This window comes from Amphiprion ocellaris, chromosome 10 (assembly GCF_022539595.1).
Source record: "Amphiprion ocellaris isolate individual 3 ecotype Okinawa chromosome 10, ASM2253959v1, whole genome shotgun sequence".
Classification (NCBI taxonomy): Eukaryota; Metazoa; Chordata; class Actinopteri; family Pomacentridae; genus Amphiprion; species Amphiprion ocellaris.
The window spans coordinates 25,719,387-25,744,355 of record NC_072775.1 but is presented as its reverse complement, the minus strand read 5'-3'; the positions used below and the strand labels follow the sequence as shown (position 1 = coordinate 25,744,355).

At 38.4% G+C, this 24,969-nt stretch overlaps 1 protein-coding gene across 5 annotated transcripts; it reads left to right on the top strand.

The window, feature by feature from the left end:
• Positions 1 to 5,169: 5,169 nt before the first annotated feature.
• Positions 5,170 to 22,116, top strand: ranbp3b (RAN binding protein 3b). Of its 5 annotated transcripts, none has more exons than XM_023280650.3 (17): positions 5,170 to 5,234; positions 7,154 to 7,209; positions 7,540 to 7,576; positions 7,674 to 7,751; positions 7,858 to 7,929; positions 13,901 to 13,966; positions 14,178 to 14,270; positions 14,439 to 14,548; positions 16,814 to 16,933; positions 17,251 to 17,351; positions 17,456 to 17,531; positions 17,625 to 17,721; positions 18,416 to 18,540; positions 18,639 to 18,759; positions 19,225 to 19,367; positions 20,540 to 20,735; positions 20,935 to 22,116. In XM_023280650.3, exons 1-17 carry the CDS (start codon positions 5,213 to 5,215, stop codon positions 20,976 to 20,978), a joined length of 1,557 nt encoding a protein of 518 aa, XP_023136418.1. In that variant the 5' UTR covers positions 5,170 to 5,212; the 3' UTR covers positions 20,979 to 22,116. The 5 variants fall into 5 exon arrangements, with proteins under 5 accessions (XP_023136418.1, XP_023136414.1, XP_023136417.1 ...); XM_023280646.3 differs by having other exon boundaries at positions 18,413 to 18,540; XM_023280649.3 differs by lacking the exon at positions 7,858 to 7,929 and having other exon boundaries at positions 18,413 to 18,540.
• The last annotated feature ends 2,853 nt before the right edge of the window (positions 22,117 to 24,969 follow it).

The following is a 24,969-nucleotide window of genomic DNA, read 5'->3' as shown; positions in this document are numbered from 1 at the left end:
TTTTAAGAGTTGTACAGTCATTGGTCCTGGGGAGGGAGATAGTTAGATTTAACAGGAATTTGAAAGAACTGTGCTGTTGTTGACAAATATTTGTTTATGTTTTGGTTGTAACCTTTAATTTCACTATGAAATTAAACTATGCAGCACAAACTGGAGGAATGATGCACTGTTTCTCCAAAGTTAAAGTATCCATTTAATGGCATATATAACTGAAGATATATTATTTTGGAGTTGACATGTTCCTTGATGGGGACTGCACAGTGTCATGGTGGTTAGCACCTTCGCCTTGCAGCTAGAAGATCACTGGTTTGCGTCCCGGCCTTCCCGGGATCTTTCTGCATGGAATTTGCATGTTCTCCCCGTGCATGCATAGGTTTTCTCTGGGTACTCTGGCTTCCTCCCACAGTCCAGAAATATGCTGAGGTTAATTGGTGATTCTAAATTGTCCGTAGGTATGAAAGCAAATGTGATTATTTGTCTGTATATGTAGCCCTGCAACAGACTAGCGACCTGTCCAGGGTGTTCCCTGACGTCGCCCCAAGTTAGCTGGGGTAGGCTGCGCCCCCCCCCCCCACCCCCCCCCCACCCACCCCTCCCTAACCCCCCAACCCCACCCACCCACCCACGCAGTATGCCTGCTATTGTGTAGAAGTTAAAAATAACTATATTTGTGGATTTCACAGACATAACCTGAAAATATACCACAGTTGATATGCAATGAAAAAAGACTTTATTCAGAGCCAAACTGGACATTTTGGAGTTGTTTCAAGGCACTATTGTGCATCCAGTTTGCCAGCTTAAATTTTATTCAAATTTATTCAGCATTCAGCTGTATTTTGTACACAGTATCCTGAAGCTGTACTTTTCAAATGATACCTCTCGGTAGATAACATCAAGTATACTATCACCAAACAAACAAGATGGTTTAGGATTTTGTGGGAGCATGTTACATAATTATAATTACCCTCTATTTTCCAGTGAAAATCCCCCTGGGTTTTTTTTAGGTGTTATTTGCAATATTATTAAGCAATAAGCCTGTTACGCGAGAGCCTGAAGTGTACTGAAGAATACTTCAAAGTAGTAGATATCACTACAGAGATCTTTCACACACCAGAAGGTTAGGAAGTCAGCTTTTCCCGTTTCTGATGGATTCTCAAATTACGTAGTCACTTCTAACATTTTAGCAACGTTACAGATCCTGCCATAGGCAACTTTGTCAATGACAATAACAAAGTCCAAACATTTGGCTTTAGTATAATTAGAGTTAAGGAGAGCTAAGTTCACTGGTCTGCTATAAGTGAAAATATGTTGACTGTAATGTACAATGGACATTGGCTACAGTGATGGATAAGAATAGAAGCGAAACTGTTATGGCCTGAAGCACAAGCCAAGCCTGTCTGACAAATGAGGGTAAAATGCGGCACACAGCATAAACACATGCAGTGGCTTGTTTGAGTTGATCCTGAAGGGAAAGCTGAGGAGTGATTCTTTCTGAGAACTTTTGGTCAACAGCATTCAGTACAAACTCTTATGAAATGTGCTTTTTTCAATTTTCCTCAACCGTACTTGAACTAACAAGACAAACAATTGGCTTAGTTTTAAGTCGATCATGTATTTAGTCAGTGCTTTCTGCCTAACACAGGTTTCTTTATCCAGTTTCATCTGGCACTTGGTCACTTTCAAATGAAAACATTTCATACATGTTTAAATCTGAGCTGTTGCGTTCACCCTTATTTTACAAAGGACAGATTTTTGATTGGAAATTGTGAGAGAGACAGTCCAGGCAGGGTGGAGAGAGCATGATAAAAGTGTGTTTCATTTCTCAAGGAAGAGCAGCTAAAGGTTTAATTATTGTTTTAATTCTATCATCTCAAGATAGTTAAACAATCATCTCATATGTTTTTAGAGGGCAGTATCATTTTCTAGTGACAACAGGATAATTGCCTTATCTTCCAGAAAAATAAATGTTGCTCCGTTATGATATCAGGTGGTCTGGGAAGATATGCAAGTACTATCAGAAATATGGTAGTTTTCAAGATTACAGAAAGTAAGCAAATGTATGTCTCAATTTAAAATGGCACGTGACAGTTGACAAAAAAGTGAAATAATACTCCAACCACCAGGACTATGTACACAGCTGATACCAAATTAAACGTGGCAAACAGAAGTAGTGGAAATGTAAAAAAAGAAACATCAGTTCAAAGGGCTGCACAGTGGCGTAGTGGTTAGCACTTTCGCCTTGCAGCAAGAAGGTCCCTGGTTCGCGTTCCGGCTTTCCCGGGATCTTTCTGCATGGAGTTTGCATGTTCTCCCTGTGCATGCGTGGGTTTTCTCCGGGTACTCCGGCTTCCTCCCACAGTCCAAAAATATGCTGAGGTTAATTGATTACTCTAAATTGCCCGTAGGTGTGAATGTGAGAGTGATTGTTTGTCTCTGTATGTAGCCATGCGACAGACTGGCGACCTGTCTAGGGTGTCCCCTGCCTTCGCCCGAGTCAGCTGGGATAGGCTCCAGCCCCCCTCCCCCCCGACCCTAATGAGGATCACACGGTGTATAGATAATGGATGGATGGAAACATCAGTTCAAGAATTATAATGACTATTGCTAATATAGAAAGTTTAAAAATGAGGTTCAAATAGTATGCTATGTTGTGTGACTTTATGTTATGTTCAGGTCAAATGTGCACAACATGACATAATTGAATCAATTCAATTTGATGGAATAGTCCAACCACATGAAAGATTGAATTGTGCTTTTGAATCTTTTCTGACTGAATAACTTAATAGAGAATATGTTATATCATCTGTGAAGATTCTCAGTAATGTTTCTGTTTATTCTGTACTGCCTTTATACAATTATTTTTCTGCTTGGAGCTGCTGTAACGGTGAACTTTCGCAACTGTGGGATCAATAAATTTTATCTTATCTTAATCAGCATCATGGTAGTCCAAAAAAAAAACTGCAGTAGAACGACTGGACTTCTATTTTTGATTCTTGAAGGAGTTTCACTTCCATGTGACATCTTCAGTTCTGAGGAAGCTTGTCAGAACTGAAGATGAAACATCTTCGAAATCCCAAAACAGAAGTCCAGTTTTTCTACTGGAGCTCTTGAAAATCAAGCATTGCATAGGCGTAATGACAGTTTGCCCTCTGGTGGCAGCCAATGTGAACTGCAATGACTTTACATTGCAAAGTGATTCATGCAAAGCAGCACACATGCAGGTTAGTCTCATAGTCTGTGTAAAACACAAAGCTTCATATAAACCAGTTTAAATGTCCGGGAAAATGGACTGAAAGTGGTAAGATTCAAGCTTGCCTTTGATTACTGTCCTGCATCAAGTGGCAGTCCTGGGATGGATCAGAGTTGAGTGGTTCTTTGTTTACAGTTTTGGGAACCAATCAGCACTGCAAAACAGGCCCATGATGCTTTCATGTTTGATTCACAGCATAATGAATGTGGCCTCCATAAACGGTACCAATGAACCAGTAAAAGTTGGTGTAAACAATCCTGTTTTCAGAACATTCAAAAATATTTTGCAAATGTTTTATGAGATAGAAAATGCATTCCGCATGTTTCCTAGACTTCTAATTGAGTCTGTTTAGGAGTCATTCGTGACATTACTGCAGAACATTTGCAAAACAGCTTTAGATTTTCATTTGAATTTTATTTCCATTCACTAGTTTCTAGAGGATATGCAAATAAATTTACCCATCACAGCAAACATCATGTCTCTTTTATGTGTTCGTATGAAAAGCCTATCTCTCTGGGACATTTAAATCCATTAATCTTTTCACAGTGAAGTGACACTTTGCCACCATGTGTATAAATGTAATCATGGTGAAGGATATGGAGCTGCAGCTGAATCCTGAAAGGTAAATAAATAAGTATACTGGTGTGCCATGAATAAATATTCCACAAACTGTCTATAAGTCACCTCTTCTTTCAAGATTTGTTTCGATGACAGTTCAACAAACTCAATATTTGTAAACTTGCATGCCTCAGAGGCTTAGTTTTTTTGTCAAACTGCCTCATTCATTGAATAATTTATTGTTTCTGTGTTGCTCAGTGCAACCTTATCATAGCTGATAATAGCTGTAAAGTCTGCGTTGTCTAGTATGCATTGGGCCTCTAACTATTGTAGTAGGTTAGGTGATCCAAGCACACTTGAGGCTGTTCTTTAGCTATTAAACGTGTTTTATTGAAAACACATTGATAATATTGGGCAGACACTATTTCTGAGGCTGACTAAAAAGCACTGGAGAGGGCAAGAGGTTGCTGACTGCATTAGTATATGTACTAACAGGACTTTCATAATTATATAAATACAAATATATTTCCTCACTGTTTGAATAAGCTGATACAATATACACTACCATTCAAACGTTTAGGGTAACTTAGAAATGTCCTTCTAAAAGAAAAGCAGTTTTTTCAATAAAGATAACAGTAAATTAATCAGAAATACAGTCTAGACATTGTTAATGTGGTAAATGACTATTCTAGCTAGAAACGGCTAATTTTTAATGGAATATCTACATAGGGGTACAGAGAACATTTCCAGCAACCATCACTCCTGTGTTCTAATGCTACATTGTGTTAGCTAATGGTGTTGAAAGGCTAATTGATGATTAGAAAACCCTTTTGCAGGTATGTTAGTACATGAATAAATGTGTGAGTTTTCATTGAAAACATGGAATTGCCTGGGTGACCCCAAACTTTTGAAAAGTAGTGTATGTGATTACAGGCTTTGCATTACATTGTACACCTATAGTGAGTTTGCCCTGAGTCTCCTCCTCCCTCAAGATGTCCCCAACTCAACAAACTCCACTTAGAAGATTGTGAAGCTGCATGCCTCAGAGACTTCAATGTTTATTTTGTCAAACTGCCTCATTCATGTTATAATTATGCTACTTTAAAATGTGTGTTGACTCACAGGGGCCTGTAGCTGCTGTAGTTGTATAGGTAAGGCTTTCCAAGCTAAACTTTAGGCTGTTCCTTGTGGCTTTAATGAAACGTGTTTGTTTAAAAATATAGAAATAGTGACAATCATAGGCAAACAGTATTTTTGTAGCTCAGTAACGGGCTGTGGAGAGGGCAGAAGGTCGCTCGCTGTATTTGTAAACGGTGGCAATGTGCTCTCTGCCACTGAAAACATTTCTGCCTCAACTTGTATTATCTGCGCGGTGGGTTGTGGGTGTGTGAGCGTCGAAGTAAAATGGCGGACTTGGCAAACGAAGGTGAGTAAGTGGCAGTGTGAGAAAAACAATACAGCTACTGTGGCGATGTAAACGGTACCCATACGTTGTCTGCATATTCGATAACTGGAGTAAAGCGACTTGGTTGCATGTTAATGGCGACTTCAGGTGAATTATTGCTTCGCGGCATTTACAAGACTACAACGTTAGCAAACAAGCTAACAATGCTAAAGGCTCGGCTATGGGTAATACCTGGAATGCCTCATAACGCCCTCGAATGCTACCTACCACTAGCCGGCTTACCTCCTAACGCTAGCACCCGGCTATTTATAGTCAGTCTGCCTTGCCTTTTCAGTGAGCTAAATAGTCCTATGCGTGTATAAATCAAAACCTGCTTGGCCGGGGATGAATAGCACAGCTTGTAACAAAGCTAACGTGCAAAGGCAACGCTGGTTTCCTCAACTTATTGGAAACGTTTACAGCGCGGCATCCTTCTTGTTATTTAATGCAGCTAGCGCCGAGTTGCAGGTTTGCTTGACGGTTCATTTAGGCGCGTAGAGTGAAAAACGTCAGACAACAGACACTACTTCGGTGTAATCGTAGCTTGTTTATTTATTCCACTCGGATTTGCTCGTCATTACATTGATCGCATAACTACAGAAGAATTCATTGAGAATCTCGATGACATTGCTTGTCAGGGGAGATGACTCATGCGGGATGGAGCGCATTAGCAAGCTAACTATAGCCAGTAAGCTACACTCCGTTCAGCTTTAAGGAACAACCGGTGGCCCCGACTAGTTGCTGGAAAGGGTCAGATAGTGTAAGTGCTAGCTCGTTAACGTAAGCTGCGAATATCTTGAGCTACTTACATTTCTGAAGTAATTATCAGTGTTGCATGCCGGAATTCTTATATTCATTAGCCATGTGAACTAGCTGCAATTGCAGATGGATACAAAGGTGGATGTTAAATATAGGTCACACAACATTTTCACGTTATCTTGCATTATACATGTTTCATACTGAAACGACCGGTATTAGCCACGAGGGCTTTTGTGTCATGATCGTGAATGTAAGATCAGTAAGCAACTCAGGCTGTGTGCTGCTGGCGATTTGGCCTGTTATTGCTTTCATTTATGCCCCGGCAAGGCTCTCAGCAACAACGATGCTACACCTGCTCAGTGTAAGAGGCCCAGCCCAGACGAAAACCTTTGTCTACTAACGTTATAGGATTACACATCTTACAGAGGTTACGGTGTGAATGTAGATGCGATAAGTGGCCTGAGGTGACATCACATTGTCAGCTTCCTGGGCGATTGCTCTTCTGGTGGGTTATGACAGTAACGTATAGAAGCAACAGAATCTTGACAATAAGCTTTATAAAATCCCGCCTTTCATTATAGAAATAGCTCTAGTCGTTGTTTGTCCGTGTATTTTGTTCGACTGTCTGATTCATGTGTATTCCCTTTAATATATTTTGCACTTGGGTATATTGTTTTGATATCTGATGAGTATGGAGTTTAGGTAAACATAATGCAATACCATTCGTGCAGGATATCTGATGGGATAGCATAATAAGGTTTCATATAGTGTGCTGTGGGGTAGGTTTCTCTTGAATGGATTACACTGACATTAGACATTGTATACATCCCACTTTTTTTTTTTTTGACATTATGTATGACAACTGTGGTGAACAGTTTAAACTCACTGGAAGGCTCATCAGAAGAATGTTCAGAGGAAGCGCACAGTCAGTTTTGCTGTCATATACTGTCTATAAAATGTAAGGTATCCAAGGACACTTCACCGTATTTTGGATGGCTTTTGGCATTATTGTGCATCGAAATGTAATGTTTGAATAATCGCTATATGATTTTGCTGATTAGTACTGATGTACATCTACATCAGCACTCACTTTCCACCATATGTTAGTGCATGGATGACCAGCCTAAATCTTCTCTTAACAGACAAGCCTGCCATAGCGCCTCCTGTGTTTGTTTTCCAAAAAGATAAAGCACAGAAGGTGAGTTTATGTATGTTATTGAAGTGTTTATCTAGTCTAAATGTATATTTTGTGGTTTTGTAGAGTTTATTTGTACCAATTTGTCGTCTGAACTGAATTGTTGAAAAGCATGCAGCTCAGAACAGTTGCTGGCCTCAAATCTTTCACCATCTTGCTTGTTTTGATACAAATTTTAAGTTTTAATCATTATTGAGCTCCAGACTTATCATTCTTGAGGTTAAGCAGGCTAGTTTTTTGTGCGTGTGTCCTTAATTGTAAAATGAGTTTGATGACTAGTGCTGCTCTTTTGGAATAAGTTAGAGCTAAACAACTTATTGCACTCTTTTGCAGCGATCTGCAGAGGGCTCAAGTGCAGAAGATGGAGATGGTAAATAAAATTTCTTAACTGCCACTGTCTTTGTCCATATTGTGTTTCTAGATTAATTTAATCTCAAATATTACTAATATTTTATCACCACTTTCAGACTCAGATAAGGATGAGGGAAGCTATATCCCACCTGTGAAAAGGGAAAGGACCTCATCATTCCCACCACCACATTCTGGTAAGGGCAAGTGGTGACTAAGCAGAGCATTTTTTTTCTTGGTTCTTGCTTGTGGTGTACACATTGATTTGTATGCTGAGTGCAATGCCTGTCTGCTACTTTGCAGTTCCCAAGAACAATGTATTCATGCCCTCAAGTTTCTGCCAGTCTCCGACTGGGAACTCTGACTCTGAGCCAGGTGAGGTATCTAGACCACCATTAGTTTTGTTTCACAGCTTAAAGGTCCCCTGCAGTATAATTCTTAATTCAAAAGGTCAAACATGTCAGTTTTCAATAGTTTAAGGAAAGAAACAGAGTAAGCTGACTGAGATTTGTAAACAATAACTTTTGCTAGCCTGAGGATTATATGTCAGAAATAATTTTTGAGGATGTGTTTTCTCAAGTCATGATTGCCAATAAGACCCCCCTTCTCTCATACTGACTATTTGTAGTTAACTGCCATGTAGTAATTTTACTCCTGAGCTGGCCCCCCAAATATCTGCTGTAGAAGTCTGATATTAGAATGTAATGCACAACTTCCACGGGCATAACTGAATTTTGTTGGGACGATTTTAAATATAAGTGAACGTGTGCTGAAGACACATGTAACTGTTGAAACAAAGTATAAATTATACTCTAAGTAGAGATTCATATGGGTCATTACATATCATTTCATCAAGTGGTCCCCACCTGACCCCCTCAGATTTTTCAAAATTTTTACATACTTATAGAACATTATATATGATGAAAAATCCAAAATTGCAAGGCTTAATTGTAAAGAGTTCCAAAGTTATGACCATTTGAAGTAGGTAGGGGGTACCCTAAAATTGCGACCAAAATTAAGACTTGAAATTTTCGGCTATTTTCAGCCTTCTATAACTTCTGAACAAAAAGAGCTAGAGGTCTGAAATTTTCAGGATCATTTCATAGGAATCCATAGTCCTAAGAAATGTGAAAATATTTACTTAAAATTTATAATTGCATGTTACAGAGAATGACAAAGTTGAGATTTTATCCATCGCAAACTTCTAAAATGCTACTTTTGGCCGCCTGTTACACAAAACCTAATCATCCTATTCATTAGAAATTTTATGTGCTGTATCTTGGCTATCTAGGGAATGGATCTCTGTAAAATAAAGGTCTTATGTTATGTTATGTATGATATATGAACAGCTAAAAATCAAAAATATCTGTCCGACCTTCGGATTCAAAGGTCAATAACAGCATGTGGGATAGGTAGTGTCACAAAATAAAAGACACCATGTGAAAGTACAGGAATTGCCCTAAATTTTGACACCAAGCACAACTTGCTTCTATAAATCCTTCTATGTTAAATGTTCAAATTAAATATGCACGTTTTCACCCCATATTTTAGCCATATATAACAGAAAATTTTGTGATTTTCAAGTATTCAAATGTATGTATTGCAGAGTAAAGAAGATATTAAGTACTTACAAATTTATACATCAACTGTTGTTAGAGTGAATGACCTTGTGTCTGAAGAAACTGGCAGATTTGTTGCAGCATGATCTGCATCCTGGCCAGTATGTTGCAGCTGTTTATGATAATTACTGGTACTTGGGAAATGTTGTGGAAGTGTCAACTGAGCAGGCAGATGTGTTCCTAGACTTCATGAAACCAAAAGGCCCTGCCAGATCATTTTCTTGGCCCAAAAGGAAACAGACCATATCCTTACTCAAGTTGCGGACTTGACGACAGCAACGGGTCGTCAGTATAAACTTAGCCAGGATGCAGAAAGGAAGGTTTCTGAACTGTTTAAAAAATTTATGGAAAGACTTAACTGAACCAACTTTGCAAACTATTCTTCAAAATTTGTAAGTACTTAATAATATCTTCTTTACTCTGCAATACATACATTTGAACACTTGAAAATCACTAAATTTTCTGTTATATATGGCTAAAATATGGGGTGAAAATGTGCATATTTAATTTGAACATTTACATAGAAGGATTTATAGAAGCAAGTTGTGCTTGTTGTCAAAATTTATGGCAATTCCTGTACTTTCACATGGTGTCTTTTATTTTGTGATACTACCTACCCCACATGCTGATATTGACCTTTGAATCCGAAGGTCGGACAGATATTTTTGATTTTTAGTTGTTCATATATCATACATAACATAACATAAGACCTTTATTTTACAGAGATCCATTCCCTAGATAGCCAAGATACAGCACATAAAATTTCTAATGAATAGGATGATTAGTTTTTGTGTAACAGATGGCCAAAAGTAGCATTTTAAAAGTTTGCGATGGATAAAATCTCAACTTTGTCATTCTCTGTAACATGCAATTATAAATTTTAAGTAAATATTTTCACATTTCTTAGGACTATGGATTCCTATGAAATGATCCTGAAAATTTCAGACCTCTAGCTCTTTTTGTTCAGAAGTTATAGAAGGCTGAAAATAGCCGAAAATTTCAAGTCTTAATTTTGGTCGCAATTTTAGGGTACCCCCTACCTACTTCAAATGGTCATAACTTTGGAACTCTTTACAATTAAGCCTTGCAATTTTGGATTTTTCCATCATATATAATGTTCTATAAGTTTGTAAAAAATTCGAAAAATCTGAGAGGGTCAGTTGGGAAATTTTCTTAAAATGTGTTGATTTCATATGGAATGACCCATATATGTAGTGTTAATCTTTACAGTACTAGAAACTACAAAGTCAGAGAAAAATTACTATGCCACATTAGTGCATTCATTGTTGGATACAGAGGTAATTTTTTGCTTTGTTTGTGGTTTATTTATATATTTAGAAAAAAATAAACAAACAATCCCTATTCTTTCTGGCTGCTCCACTGATCTGTTTTATCTGTTACAAATTGATCAAGCAATATGCTGGTCAAAAAGAAGCGGGGCACTTTTTTGCATTTGCCTGGCAAGCTAATTGTCAGTGTTAAATTAAACTTGCCAAAGAGGAGTTTTTTAACATTGCTGGTATGACAGAAATGACTGTTTTATTGCGGGAGCGTTATGACTTTGAGTATGCTGTAGTCATGCCTATGCATACCATAGTTCTCTTTTGGATTATGATTGTTTCTTGCCAAGTTCAGCTGGGAAACAAATTTCTAAGGTTTATGTTTGAAAACTGTAAAGGTGAGCTTAATATTTGTCACAGCAGAAGGTTTATTATTGTTGGATGGCACGTCATGTGCTGGTAATTGGCAACAGTTGATCTACTGCTCTTTTTTCAGATGAATAGCTGATTAGCTATAAGAAGACCCATTGTTTAGTGCTTAGCACCATTGCCTCCCTGTCACCTTGAAGGTTCTGGGTTCACATCTCGGCCTGGCATCTTTCTGTGTGGAGTTTGCATCTTCTCCCTGTGCCTGCATGGATTCTCACTTGATGCTCTAGCTTCCTCCACATTCCAAAAACATGCAGAGGTTAATTGGTGGTTCTAAATTGTCCGTAGGTGTGAATGTGAGTGTGCTTGGTTGTCTATATGTAGCTCTGGGACAGACTGGCAACCTGTCCAGGGTGAACTCTACCTTTGCTCTAAGTCAGCTGAGATAGGCTCTAGCCCCCCGCGACCCTAATGAGGATAAAGTGGTGTACAGATAATGGATGTTTACTGCTGCTGGGCCATTGTGCCTTATTCTGTGTAAGCCATATGTGTAGTGGCTGTCCCCAGACTACTCATTTTGTATTTGGGATGAATCCTTCCTTCCTTCCTGAAATCAACAGTACAAGTGAGTGGGTAAGGTTAAGTTAGGTGTTGAACATGCATGCACAGAACAGGTTTTGGTCTCGTCCTTATTTCACAGACTCTACGCAGCAGTTTGTGATTGTACTTGGTCAAGTTCAGAATTCCTATATTTGTCATGTTATATTTGTTATAGATATCTGGCAGCATACTGTTCACCAGGTACAAGGTCTGGTTGTTAAATATAGGGACTGGTCCTTTTAGGTCTAATTTTTATTACATATTATTGAATTTGAGCAAATTAAAACTTTCAGGGGTTGTGTATTCTTGTCCATTAGTCAATATGTGGGTTTGCATGTGTGCTGTGGTTTGACTTTTTTTTTTTTTTAAGTTATTTAATAGCAACATCTGATCAGAATTTGTTGCAGTTTAGGACTTAATGAACAAAAAAATCTTAACAACAATGATGAATTGGCGAGTAATTTACAATAAATGTAACTGTTCAGCCATTATTTGCATAGTCAACCTATTAAGCTACACTAAATGGGGTTAGATCACAGACGTGTTAGGCCCAAGTAAAAAAGGTGGGTATTTTGTTTAAAAATGTAAAAATGAGCAACCGTGAGGAGAGAAACATCACTTGAAGATGAGGAAATTGTGGTGAAGCAAGGTCATACAGCATCCGTGGAAGTGAGCCAGATTTCTGTAGCTGGGTAAACGTCAGTGTACCTGTTACAAAGGTATGCAGGTGATCTGTGCCTACAAAGATGGGAAACACTACAAACCTTTCTAACCATTCTCAAAAGGTAGCATTGTGATCGCTGCAAGTACAAGAGAGCCAAAGTCCATGATTCATGGCTGCTAGCAATCGTACCCAGCTTCTTATGGTAACTTTTCTACAAACCCCAGCAGCAGTCACTTGCATTTTTGTTTTTGTTGGTGATATCTGCTGCCAAAGTCTTCTATGTGATCGAGATCAGACTGGTGGTTTGTCACTTTATAGATCGCGTTTAAAAAAAAAATGTCATGAATTGGAATCCATTGATATTATCTGGTTCTTCAAGGTAGGCAGTGTGCAGTAGCCAATATATGTAGCATTGATCTTTTCTGTAATGTTAATTTAAAACCATTGTTGAGGTTGCCTTGTTAAGGTGGGGACACTTTAACATGTTGAATATTGAGAGTGCCATGTTAATTTAGAAATAAATGATTAGAGCTATAACAATATTTAAAAAAAATTTCATTTATTTAGGATTCAATTCTACACTGAATATAAAGTTTAGATATTCTGTTTACTCAACAGATCACGTTGTGTTTGATTAGTGAGGTCTAATAAACACTTTTTCTGCCTCATTAATTGTATAAATTGTTATTGTGCTAATTTTTGATCAGTATGAAAAAATATTAGATCATATGCATGTCAGTGGAGGGCACTTGCAAAACTAATCAGTTAATTGCCAGTTGATAATACCCAGGCAGACAATAGTAAAATCACTTTAAATAAAGTCAGATTTGCATGAAAGTTTGTATGAAATTATGACTGCAGTGTGACCTGAACATTAAAGCATTAATGCATCTGTGTTTTTGTGAATTCTATAAAGGTATTTATCCAGTGTCGCATATCACCAGCTCAATAGTGAGATGTTGTGGAGGATGTTGTTCCTCGTTAACATATATGTATAGGCAGTGATGAACACAGCTTAAATATATTGATTGGTTGTGAAATTAATACTGTACAAGTATGGCATGTAGGTCGTACTGATGGCAGTTTCATTAATTTAGTAAAATTTTCCTTTTAAAACAGGCCTTGATTGCTTGTATAGTTGTTTTCTTCATTGCATAAGTATGTGTAGCCACTTTATGTCCCAAGAATTGCTATTTATTAAAAACTGTGGAAATTAATGCTGAATGATTTTCAGGAAAAATATCTAGTTGCTTTTTTCCTGACAGATATTGTGTTTGCAATTTGATGGAATAAAAATAATTCAACCTTCAGGTCAGTATTCACTATGCAATAAATATAAAAATAAGACTTGTTACAAAAAGTCAGAATCTGTGAATATGCAATTATTTGTCACTGGAACACCATCCAGTAAATGTGCAATTCGGGCTTAAGACACACTTGGTATAAATTGCCTGATGAACCAGGTTAACAATCTCTAGACTCTTAAATGCTGAGCACAAATAGGATACGTTTTTAACAAGCGCTTTTGGCTTTCTGCTTTAACACTGATTAGGGCCAGGTCATGCCAGGCTAATAAAGCCACTGAGATCGAGAGGTAGCGGTAGAAATAGATCAAAGACCCTAGAGCCTGCCATGTTACTGCACAAGAGTCGGATTGCAACACAGCTCTTGAGGCTCTACGAGGGTTGCTGTGGTAACTGGCCCTGTGGTTAGGAAAGTGCAAAGTCAGAAAGAACTTAACCATTTTAAGTTGCTGCACAATTCTTGCATATTTTTTTTAAATCTCTGCTTTCTTTTGTGCTTGATCTTATCAGAGGAGAAGCCTGTGGGATTCCGCTTAAAGCCCCCAACTCTCATACATGGACAGGCACCAAGTTCAGGTAAGTGTTCAATATACTGTAGTTTGCATTATTCATAATGTATTGTCCCACACTGAGTTTACCAAAATAGAAATAAGATTTTCAAAGTGAACCCAGACTTGCACACTTAGATGAAATTGTTGGAAATGCCAATGTTGTGTTTACACTAGAGCATATAGACCTAGAATATCATTGTGTTTTAAAAGTATGAAACAAATTGGCTCTGTTGCAGGCATCCCAAGTCAGAAACCTAAGGAACAGCAACGCAGTGTCCTCCGCCCTGCAGTTCTCCAGGCACCAGCCTCTAAGTCACATATAGACGCCAGTGAGTACAGCTTCATCCCCTGTAGTCATTAGTAAAATATTTTCATTAAACATGAATAAAATCTTCTGTGTTTCTAAGTGCATAGTGTATTTTTCTTAGGTCAGGCAGGTTACATTTCCATCAGGACAGGAAAAAAAACTGTGATTTTTTTTCTGTTTGTATATCTAGATTCCAGTTGTGGAACCAATGGTGTGAAAAAGTCATCAGATGGGGCATCGGTGACCCAGTCCCTCTTCCTGAACAACACGGAGCACTCGGCCACAGGGGCTAAGTCACTGGTGAGGAATGTTTAAATCTCACCCTGGTAAAACCAAGAGCTTGGAATTCAAAAAGAAATGTCTTTTTTCATCAGCAGTGCTGCTGCTCACATGTTAAGATGTGTGCAAGGTTATCAATGTTCGCCTTGTTGTCATGTTATCTCACTGGGAGCTTTGGAGGCCTAAATGGTTGCAGTAGTAAATTAAAAGGTACCGAAGAATGAAATACCTCGACCCACTCGGAAATTACTTGCAATATTTTTATTGAACTTAAATTGGGTAATATGAGCATGTTTAACAAAACATACACATGCTACATCTATTAAGATAACTGAATTGCTACACTATACCATGTACTTTGCTTTATTGGCCTCAACTCCTACATGGTCACAATCCTTTCTCTTTTGAATGAGCCAGTCTTTCAGACTCATCTTCAGTGGAAAATGTGACTAACAAGAGAAGTGCCGGGAGCAAAGTTGCCCCCCCCCCCTTTTTTATTTTTATTTTTTTTATTTATTTTTTTTTAACTTTTTTGAAGTTTGCACTTTGAGTGATCAGGAGGGTAGTTTAACCATTTGGAACGTTGTGTGACATTGTGCTGTCACTGTTTTTGAGAACTGAATTATGAACAAATAGCATTGTTAAACATTCTTCAGAACCCCATTGACATCCAGATGACTCGTAAAGGCTGACTCATTTGTTTGCACATAGCTTGCGAAAACAAAACAAACATTTTCACTTCATTAATTCTCAAGTTACGAACATTGCACATCAGAAAAGTTATGATAACCTATAAATACGTACAGATAGTATTTTTGCTTGGACAAATTTGCAGTACAATATACAAATGATTGAGAGTGCTGTGGAGTCGTTTTGGTGTCAGTGGTCTCTGATGTAAGAGGTAGATGATTATAATTGTTCTCAAGTAGTTCAAGCCCAGATATTGTGTCCAAATGTGCACAAACAAACAGTTGTATTTACTAGTGCTTCTCAAAAAACAATAGAGCATCTTGAAAAGTTTTATTTTCCATCAGTTATTCATGAAAGTGGAGATTTTAAATAAAAATATTCTATACTAATTCCATATATAAATGTAGTATTTCAATGCTTACTTTTGGTTTAATTTTTAGGATTATGATGTATAGCTCATAAAATAAGAAATTCTGTATCTCAACATCTATAGAACATTTCCTAAGACCAATAGAAGAAAATATTTACAATACATACATGTAGGGCTCAATCGAATATTCAGGTGATTTATCGAGTAATCGGATTCTGCACTTGAGTGAGAGAGCTGTGCAACAGAAACAGCTGTCCTGGCAGAACACAGGTGGACATCTGTGATGTATTGTACATATAGTATAGTACATGGGTATTCATTCTAAAACTAAAAGCTATGTGAACCTTATGTATTTAGTTGGTGATGCAGAAATTGCATGAATACATTTTTATGTTTGGTCTGTTAAAACTGCTGGTACTGCAGCTGATAGAACACAAAAAAGAAAACTGACTAATTTATTAGTATTTATTACAGAGAATATTCAATCAGTAACATTAGTTTCACTTTGATTTGGCCACAAATTAAAGTGATTTCCTTCATTATGAGAGTGTGTCAGACCTACATGCACTTCAATACAATATCATGTTTGAATATATGACGTTTGATAGCTTTATTGTACAGCTGTCAGTTCCAAGTATTCGGATCTCAAAATTAATATTTGGACACCACCACAGTGACCGAATATTGGGATATTCGGGTCTAGCCCTAGTATATTCCTCATTGTTTTTCATTAAATCAACCTGTTCACTGAAGCAGCTGAGCACGTTCAGGGAGGAAGATAGGTAGGTCTACCTTGTCGCTGTATGCTGCCTCTTGAGTGAATTGACTGGCTGTTACACACACATACTTGAGAAAAGCCTGTGTTGAACTGCTGAGCGGTGATATCACTCTGTGTGTGTGTGTGTGTGTGTGTGTGTACATATTTGTAATTGTTGGTCAGTTTGCGATAGGGTCCTCTTCATTCGATTATAGCTCCAGTCAACTGCACACAGTGTAGGAAGTGTGACCTGCAGGGGTTACAGTTTGCTGTCAATATTATTACACTAGACTGCATGTAGTAAACACTGAGGCAAATCAATATATTACCAGTGAAATTTGTTCGTACAGCCTCTTTTTAATTGTAATAAAAGCACAGTGAACAGTATTATTTTAGAACGGGCAACAGATAGTAAAAGCCATGAAACTGAGTAAAAGTTGACCCTGGTGCTTTTTGTCTCCTATTTCAGAAACATGAAAATGAGGACGATGGTGCAAGTGGTAACAAAGATGGAGGCAGAAGAGAGAAAAAGGAGACAGATGTAGCAATATCTTTTGTGTTTGGTCAGAATATCAAAGACAGAGCAAAGGTGGGTTGTCTTCCTTTGACTTTAAACCTGACTATGACATGTAGTGAGGTACAAATTTGAATCAAGAACTTCTGACAAACCAGACCAGTTCTAAACAATTAAAAATTGCAGTCAGTGGAGGGGCTTCAACTCTTTGCCTTAAGAATTCACTGTGAATAGGGCGTTGCCTTATAACAGCCTACATTTCATTACACTTTGATACATTTCCCTGCCTGCATTAAAGCTCTCAGGTTGATTTATTGTTGAGAATTGTCTCTAGAGGTTAGTCACTTCCATTCCTGTTACGAGGTGACGTCTCCATGTTTTTTCCCATCTAGTTGGAGGAGAACAGTACAGAAGACAATTCAAAGGACAATGTGCCACTGGACTCTCAATCAGAGGGCACTAATTATTTCTTACAGTACATCTCTACCCCAAGGTAAGAAATTTGTGCCATGCTGTACACATTTTTAGCAGTTCAATTTAATCTGTTATGAACTTCCATCAGCTCGCTAATGTATGTTTTCCTTCTTCTCTCGTTAGTTCAAAAAATGCCACAAACAGTGCAGACAGCGGAGCAAAATTTGTTTTTGGACAGAATATGTCTGAACGAGTTCTGGTGAGTAAATACATCTTTGTACTACCCTATTTAACAATTCCTAATGTTTGAGCATTGAACAAGTTCCAACATTAGGCTTTGTTATGTTTTCAGAGTCCCCCAAAGGGTGAGTCCACAAGTGAGGAAAATAAAGAGGTTTCAGCTGCCCCTGCTTCAGAGCCCTCATCACAGGAAACCACCCCAGAGAAGGGTAAAAATGCAGTCTCACTGATAATTACTAAAAAATGGTTTCTGTTAGGCTTGACTAGTTCTAGATTTCAGCAAGATCTTGACTAGACGCCAGCTATAACCACAAACAATAACAAGACCTGTAACGGTTAAAGAAGCAACTCTGCAGCGGTGCTCCACTGAAATTCAAATCCTGACAGAAATAGTCACTAAAATGTTTGTCTATTGGACTAAAATTTGACAAATGTTTTAAATTGCTCGCAAGTTGGGCTCTGACTATATACAGGTTTTATATTGTTTTTGTATTTAACTAATCATGAATGCTTTATACTGAAGGTTAAAGTCTTCACACAATTGATAGGAGTCAGATGTTTTATAGGCTCACTAAGACCTTAGTGAGAGGGTACTGTACGAATGAATGTGGGGACTGACTGTTGGACATGTGTCAGTGACTACTTTGTCTAGTGACACTGAAGACAAATTCAGCATTTCACAGCTGCTGTATGTACAGGCATTTATTAACGTAGGCAGAGACCTCAAGTGACTGCTCTGCAAATTACTACATGGTCCTATTAAACTTCTGTGTTAAGTGATGGAGTGCAGCCCTCACTACTCCGAATTTTTGTAAAGAATGTTGATTTTGTGTCATTACAAGATCAGGTAACAGAGTGAGTAAACACTGAACTCTTTCTAACCACTATGTTTTATCTTAGCAGTGAACAGCGTGTCAGAGTCCTTGGAGGAGTCTGCAGCAGCGTACACCAAAGCCACAGCCAAGAAGTGCATCTTAGAGAAAGTCGATGTTAAGACTGGGGAGGAATCAGAAAGCAACGTTTTACAGGTAGGTAGCCAGGAACACACTCTGGATTCAACATGAACAGTGAATAAATTTGGCACAACATAGTAGAATTCACATTTGTTTTCCCTCCTTAATTTCAGATGCAGTGCAAGTTATATGTTTTTGAGAAGACTGCTCAGTCATGGATAGAGAGAGGTCGAGGTTTGCTGAGGCTCAATGACATGGCATCAACAGAGGATGGCACGCTACAGTCCCGGCTAGGTAATTACACCTGCACAACCTTGGGAGTTGAAAAGAAAAATATATTTGCTGTTAAGGGTGTGGATGACTTCGGCTTTTATAGTTCAGTGATCAACGCATGGTTTGTTCAGAAAAATGGAATGTTTGTGTTTGCAAGTTTAATCTTTGTGCCAGATAGATATACGATAAGAAATAATACATACCTCAGTAAAATGAAAAAAAAAAAAACATGCATACCTTTTGATTTGTTTCCATCACCATTATTGTTACAATGCCTGACGCTGAACACAAGGGGGAGCCGATTCCTATCATCTGGACATCACAGTACTGTACTTGTATGATAGTGGAGCAAGATGTAAGAACTGGTTTTCCTTAAACAAGGAAAATTGTGGTAGCATACCATGGACCAAAGAAACAGTGTAACAAGTGACTTCTTGGACCTGTAGTTCAATGATTTTGTCTGTTTGTTGTCTAACAACCTTCCAGTGATGAGGACCCAGGGCAGCCTCCGTTTGATCCTCAACACTAAGCTTTGGCCCCAGATGCAAGTGGACAAGGCCAGCGAGAAGAGTGTACGAATAACTGCCATGGACACGGAGGACCAGGGGGTCAAGGTCTTCCTAATATCGGTAGGTCCAGAGGCTGTGCAGATTGGAAGTACAGAGGAGATTTTAGTTTCTTTTTGAGCAAAAGGAATAAAGCAAATCCTTATATACAAATATGAATTACCCCATAGACCACGTTGCATGCAGCTTGAATGCTGCAACACTACACTTCCAGTATAATCTATATAGTTAAACTTGATTCTAGCCACAGCAGGCATGTAAGCAGCCTAGTAGTGTGTATCTGCTGAGAAGATGTATGTTGCAAATTTAAAAACTGCCCAGTCTTTTATTCATATTTTTACACAAAAGTGGGTCATCAGTAAGTTTTTAAACTACTATATAGGAAACGGGGCTTCCATTTGATCACCTTGTTGCCACCTATTTGCCAGTACCAACTGATGGTCACTTAGTTTTTTGTTTTTTTTTTGTACACAATCTAATGCAGTCGTGTCAACTTATCCATATTACATAAACTAGGCCAATGTCTTGTTTTGCCACAATGGTCACAGCATTAGTTAGTTATAGAATGCTCCTTCCAGATGTTTCAGTTAGACATCTACTTTATTATCACAGTTTCAGAACAAACTGGAGATTTGGAAAGGTTTCACACTAATTCGTTTGCTCAATCTGTTAGTACTCGTTGACAAGACATTGTTATCAGTCTGATAGCTGCACACAGACAGCTAGTTAGCAGTTGCTGTCCAACTACAGGAATAGTGAGTGCTCAAAAAATGGAATTCAGAGAGACAGGCCTTTATTCCTAATTTTGCCTGTTTCATTTAATTCATTGTATTTTAGTGAGAGAGATACCTTTTTTCTTGTCTGTTCCCATTTTACTTTGTTGATTCTGTTTTGGTACAGAATCCACTGGAATCGATGAATTCCAGATGAAGATCTTTCCACAACACCAGTTTCATCAGAACTCCAATGTAGTCTTATAATATTAAACCCTTTGGCACCCATAGTGTGTCTTTGTAAAATATGCGCTGCTTTTCTTCACACATGAATTTCAGGTGGTGCCAAGCTACTGTTAATAAAATTATGAACTTCATGCACAGATGTCTCACATTAAAAAAGGGCAGGATTGCTACCTTTTCAGTCAAGCCTTTAGTGGTAAACATCTGCAGAGAACAGTATAATGTGTGTGTTATGACAGTGTGGCTGAGCTGTATATATTTGATCTTTTGCTTCTTTAGGGTAGCTCTAAAGACATAGGTCAGCTGGCTGCAGCATTACATCACCGTATCTTAGCTTTGAAGAGTCGGGCGGAACAGGAGCCAGAGACCCCAGCAACAACCATCCCTGAAGCCGAGGTACCGCAGTCCAACGAGGATGACAGCGATGAGGAAGACAATGCCTCTGCCTCTGCTTCAGCCTCCACTCCTGCTACAAGTGAGTGATGTTTATTACTTAGCTTGAGTATGAGTTTGCATATTCTGGGGTTGATCTTCTTACAGAGTTAGTGGTTTTATTGCTGCAGTGGCTGCTTTTTGCTTCTTTATGCACCAGCAGATCTGCTGTGTATGGTGAATATATTTAGGGCAGTCACGTACAATGCCTTTGTCAACCTGCTGCCACTCTGTTCCTGCAGGTAATTCAGAGGGAGGAGAGAGTCAAGCAGCAGGGAGCACATAGCGTCACTCTTGGACAGCCTGCTTAGATGCCACTGTTAAGGCATTTTAATGCAGGCATCTCCATGGACACCCCTTGACCAACATGGGTCCTCCAGACCAGTACTTTTGGATATTAGAAGTCTAGCTCCAGGAAATAACCCCCTGTGCCGGAGTGTCTCACCCAACTCGTGCAGTTCATCTTCTCTGCATTCAGCGTAATATCTGGAGTTGTTTCTTCCCTCCCTCTCCTGTTTTGTGTTTTATTTTTGTTTTCGAGTATTTTTTTTTCTCCCCGATAGCAAAAATAAAGACTTCAAAGCTTTGGTTTGGGACTTTTCTGCTCATCATATTGATGAGTGTAAGGGTGTTTTCCTCTACATTTTAAAGTATGGCACATGTTAAGACTGCAGTTTCTACTTTGGGACCTTTATACTCACTCTACAGCCGTACCTCTGGACGCCACACATCCAGAGGAGCTTCATTCACAGTGTATTTGACTAGTCATCCAGTCGGTTGTTCCTACATCATGTCCGACCTTCTTCCTACCCCCATCTCGACCAGTCTGTGCGTTAGGTTTTGGCAAATATAATTTATTTTTGGCCGTCATTTTCATGAGGCATCTCGACACATATGTGCTGTTTGTAATGGCTAGCCAAGACCACTCAAGTTGTCATTAATAGCAGTTTCTTATATTTCCTATTGACCTATATTATAGTGAATAAAAGACAAACAGAGCAGTTTCTGCTAATGTGAGTTAATTATATGAGGACAAAAGGGCAGAAGGATTCACCTCGAAATTTTCTCTAAATAAGATGTGGTCTTTTTCACCTTGTTTTTTTGTTTTTTTTTTCCAAATCAAGAAAATTAACTCATCAGTCTACGTTCTGCATGTAACTGTTACTTTTTTTCTTTTCAGCATCCCAAGGATTTATTGTGTTGATACATATTTTTATGTTGAAAATATACAAACTTTTTATCCATATACATTTGGAAAAAACATTTTGGAATGAAGACTTAACTTCATGTGTGGAAAAATTGAGTGATAACTGTAATACCCTTTGAATGTCATGTACATTTGAATATATCATCATTTAGTAGCGCACACCATGTTTTCTCATCTCCAGCTGCCCCCTTTACAAAATAAACCATTTTGGACTGACTGTGATTTTCCTTCAGAAAATTGATTTTATGTGTAAATTTAGAGTGAAATTCTCAATATGCAATCAGTAATAGTCTTTAGTAGTGGTTTGCAGTAGGTGTACATAACACTGCAGCACTAAGTACAAATGTAGAGAACATTTTAACCTTGGACATAACTGAGTGCAAGGAATGAGAGTTGTTCATCTGTTTTGTATTCATGCGTTGGATCTGGCCTACGGATTGATGTATGCTGTGCCGTAGCTGCACTGAGAAGGAATCGGACTAAATCTTGCTTTTATACAGTATTCATCAGACACAAAGTCATGAATATTTGATGCATATAGCTATCATAACAACCCCGTGCAATCATATATATCCAAACTGGAAACATAACTGCCGCTGCTCACAGCTCTGTGCCTTATCTGCTGTTTTGTGGTGACTCAGCAGGAAAGCATTTTTCTGCCACGTCTGATGTAAAAGATTGTGACTGTAGTGAAAGTCAAAACTAAACACATTCTGACCTTAGATGTTGAGACCTCACAACATGCAAATCTGCATAACTTGCTGTAGTTTTGCCTGAGGCCATTCAAGTCTCCTTCATTCTCCTTCAACTGGGATTTATCTTCTTGTCTTTCTCTGAAATTGGAAGAAATGTCGATAAAAATTAGCCAAGTGCATCTTCATGATAATGGTGTTGTCACCCCGGTCCAATAAAGTGCAACTTTACATTTGCCAACATCATCGTTTGGAAGCAGCTGTCGCTGTTGGCACAAAGTTTGCTTTATCGTACATACAAACACTTCTTGTTCATGTAAAGTTAGATTTTTAATGAAAGAAGTGGGCAAGCAACATGCCTTATAAAAAGGAAAAAGGGAAAGGAAACTGAAGTGTATGACCTGTAGAACACCAGATATAATCAGAGATCTATAGACAACAAAGCAGTTTTGAGATCCTTGTCAACAAAAGTTCCTGCACTTGTCAGAAAGCATGATTACCAGTCGTTTATGTCTTGTGTGTTCCAGAGAAGATGAAATGGTTGCAAAATATGAGTTCCATCTAGTTTTTGTTAACAGTGTCACTGTTCTGGTTTTGAGACAAATGATGAAACCTGTAACACTGTCAGGCTGTTACGCAAAGAAAGCATGGATGACTGTCAAAATTGTAACTGATCCCCTCTGGTGAAAATCAAGTTTTGTACTTTGCTAAGATGTCTATATTGTGTTTTTTATATGCTAGAAGGCACATCATGAGCAAAAAAAAAGCAGACAAACCCCAGGGCTGAGTATTTCCACCTTAAAAGTGCAGGGCAACAATGAAAACACATGAATTCAGATTTCAGAGGTTTCATATGTAACAAACCTAAAACACCAATCCTGGGGCTTTCTGCATCATTATTCTTGGTCAGTTTCCGACTGGAAGTTGTGCGGCTGAATTTCTCCAATATTACAGCTGGCCATTGTGTAGCTTAGAGTTCAATTCATCCATCCATCACTTCATCCTCATTAAGGTCGCAGGGAGCTATCCCAGCTGACTTTGCATAAAGGCAGGGGACACCCTAGACAGCCTTTGGATTTCCTGTACGTGAGCAATCAGTGACAGTGGGACGAAACCAAAAATAAAATAAAAACCTTTACCTGGCAGGAAAAAAAAAAACTCACACTGAACCAGGCTCAGGCAAGGCGGCCTCGACCGATTGGGGTGAGAGTGGGGATGAGGCGGGGTGGCGATTGCAGATGGAGAACAGACAAACAATACAAAACAGACCAATGAACATTTTGGAGGTCGGCGAGGCCAGAGGCTACAGATCAGAGTCATGTAGCTCCAGATCCAGACACCCGTGGAGAGAACAAGCACAGGACCTCAGGGAGACACGAAGTTAGTGACATAGAGTAGTTTTACAGTTGTGACAACTTTGTAAACATAAAGAATCTAGAACCTGCACAGATACAGGGAGTGACATGTCAAGCAACAAAAGGTTGCATTTTTTTTCTCCAGTCAACACTTTGAACGTAAGTACCTGAAAAAAAAATAGGGTCTGATTTCCTGCCGTGAAATATTTCTTGAAAAGCGTTTTGTTTTGTTGCAGAAAACTTGCTGATCTTCCAGTTACCAACCAGATTTATGACCAGACTCCATCAGCTTCGTCTTATTTGCTACTCTGTTAATATTTGCAAGTCAAGTGGATAGTGTAAACTTGTGGCACCTTGATTAGAAGCTCTTAGTTGTCAAAGTCTTATCACAGGGCTCATGTCTATGACTTGTCATCAGTTTAATTAATGTGAAGTTTTTCTCTGAATGATTTTTAGAAGACTGAAAACAACAACCCCCTAGTCCACCTCCCCCAAAAAACTAAACAAAAGTACAAAACACATACACACAAGACAAAAGCAAAGATCATAGAAAGGGCACAACTTTGTGTGGCTGCATTTTTCTTTTATCTATTCTCATGCTAGTTGTTATGTTGAAATAACTTGTGAGACTTTGTAAGGGTATTGTTTTGTCTGACGAACAGACCAAAACCTCAAGGTATTCAATTTACAATACAGAACACATGAAAAAAATACCCACACATATTTAAAAAGCTGGTACCAAAGTTTTGGCATTTGTCATTGAAGCTATAAATTAAATTAAAGGTCAAGCCCACAAATGTTTAACCACAGCCTCCAATAATGGTTCTGTCTCTGGAACTTGTCATCAGCTTAAAATGTTAACTTTCAGTTTTAGAGTCACAAAATATTGCATTGTGTTCTTTTACCAGAAACAAGCTTTAGGTTTGTCATCTCTTTATGCCTCACCCATGTTTTAATTCCATGTTCCTCATTTAGCTCCAGGCCTAACTCTTTGAAATGCTGCAAATTCTTTCTATTGCAATT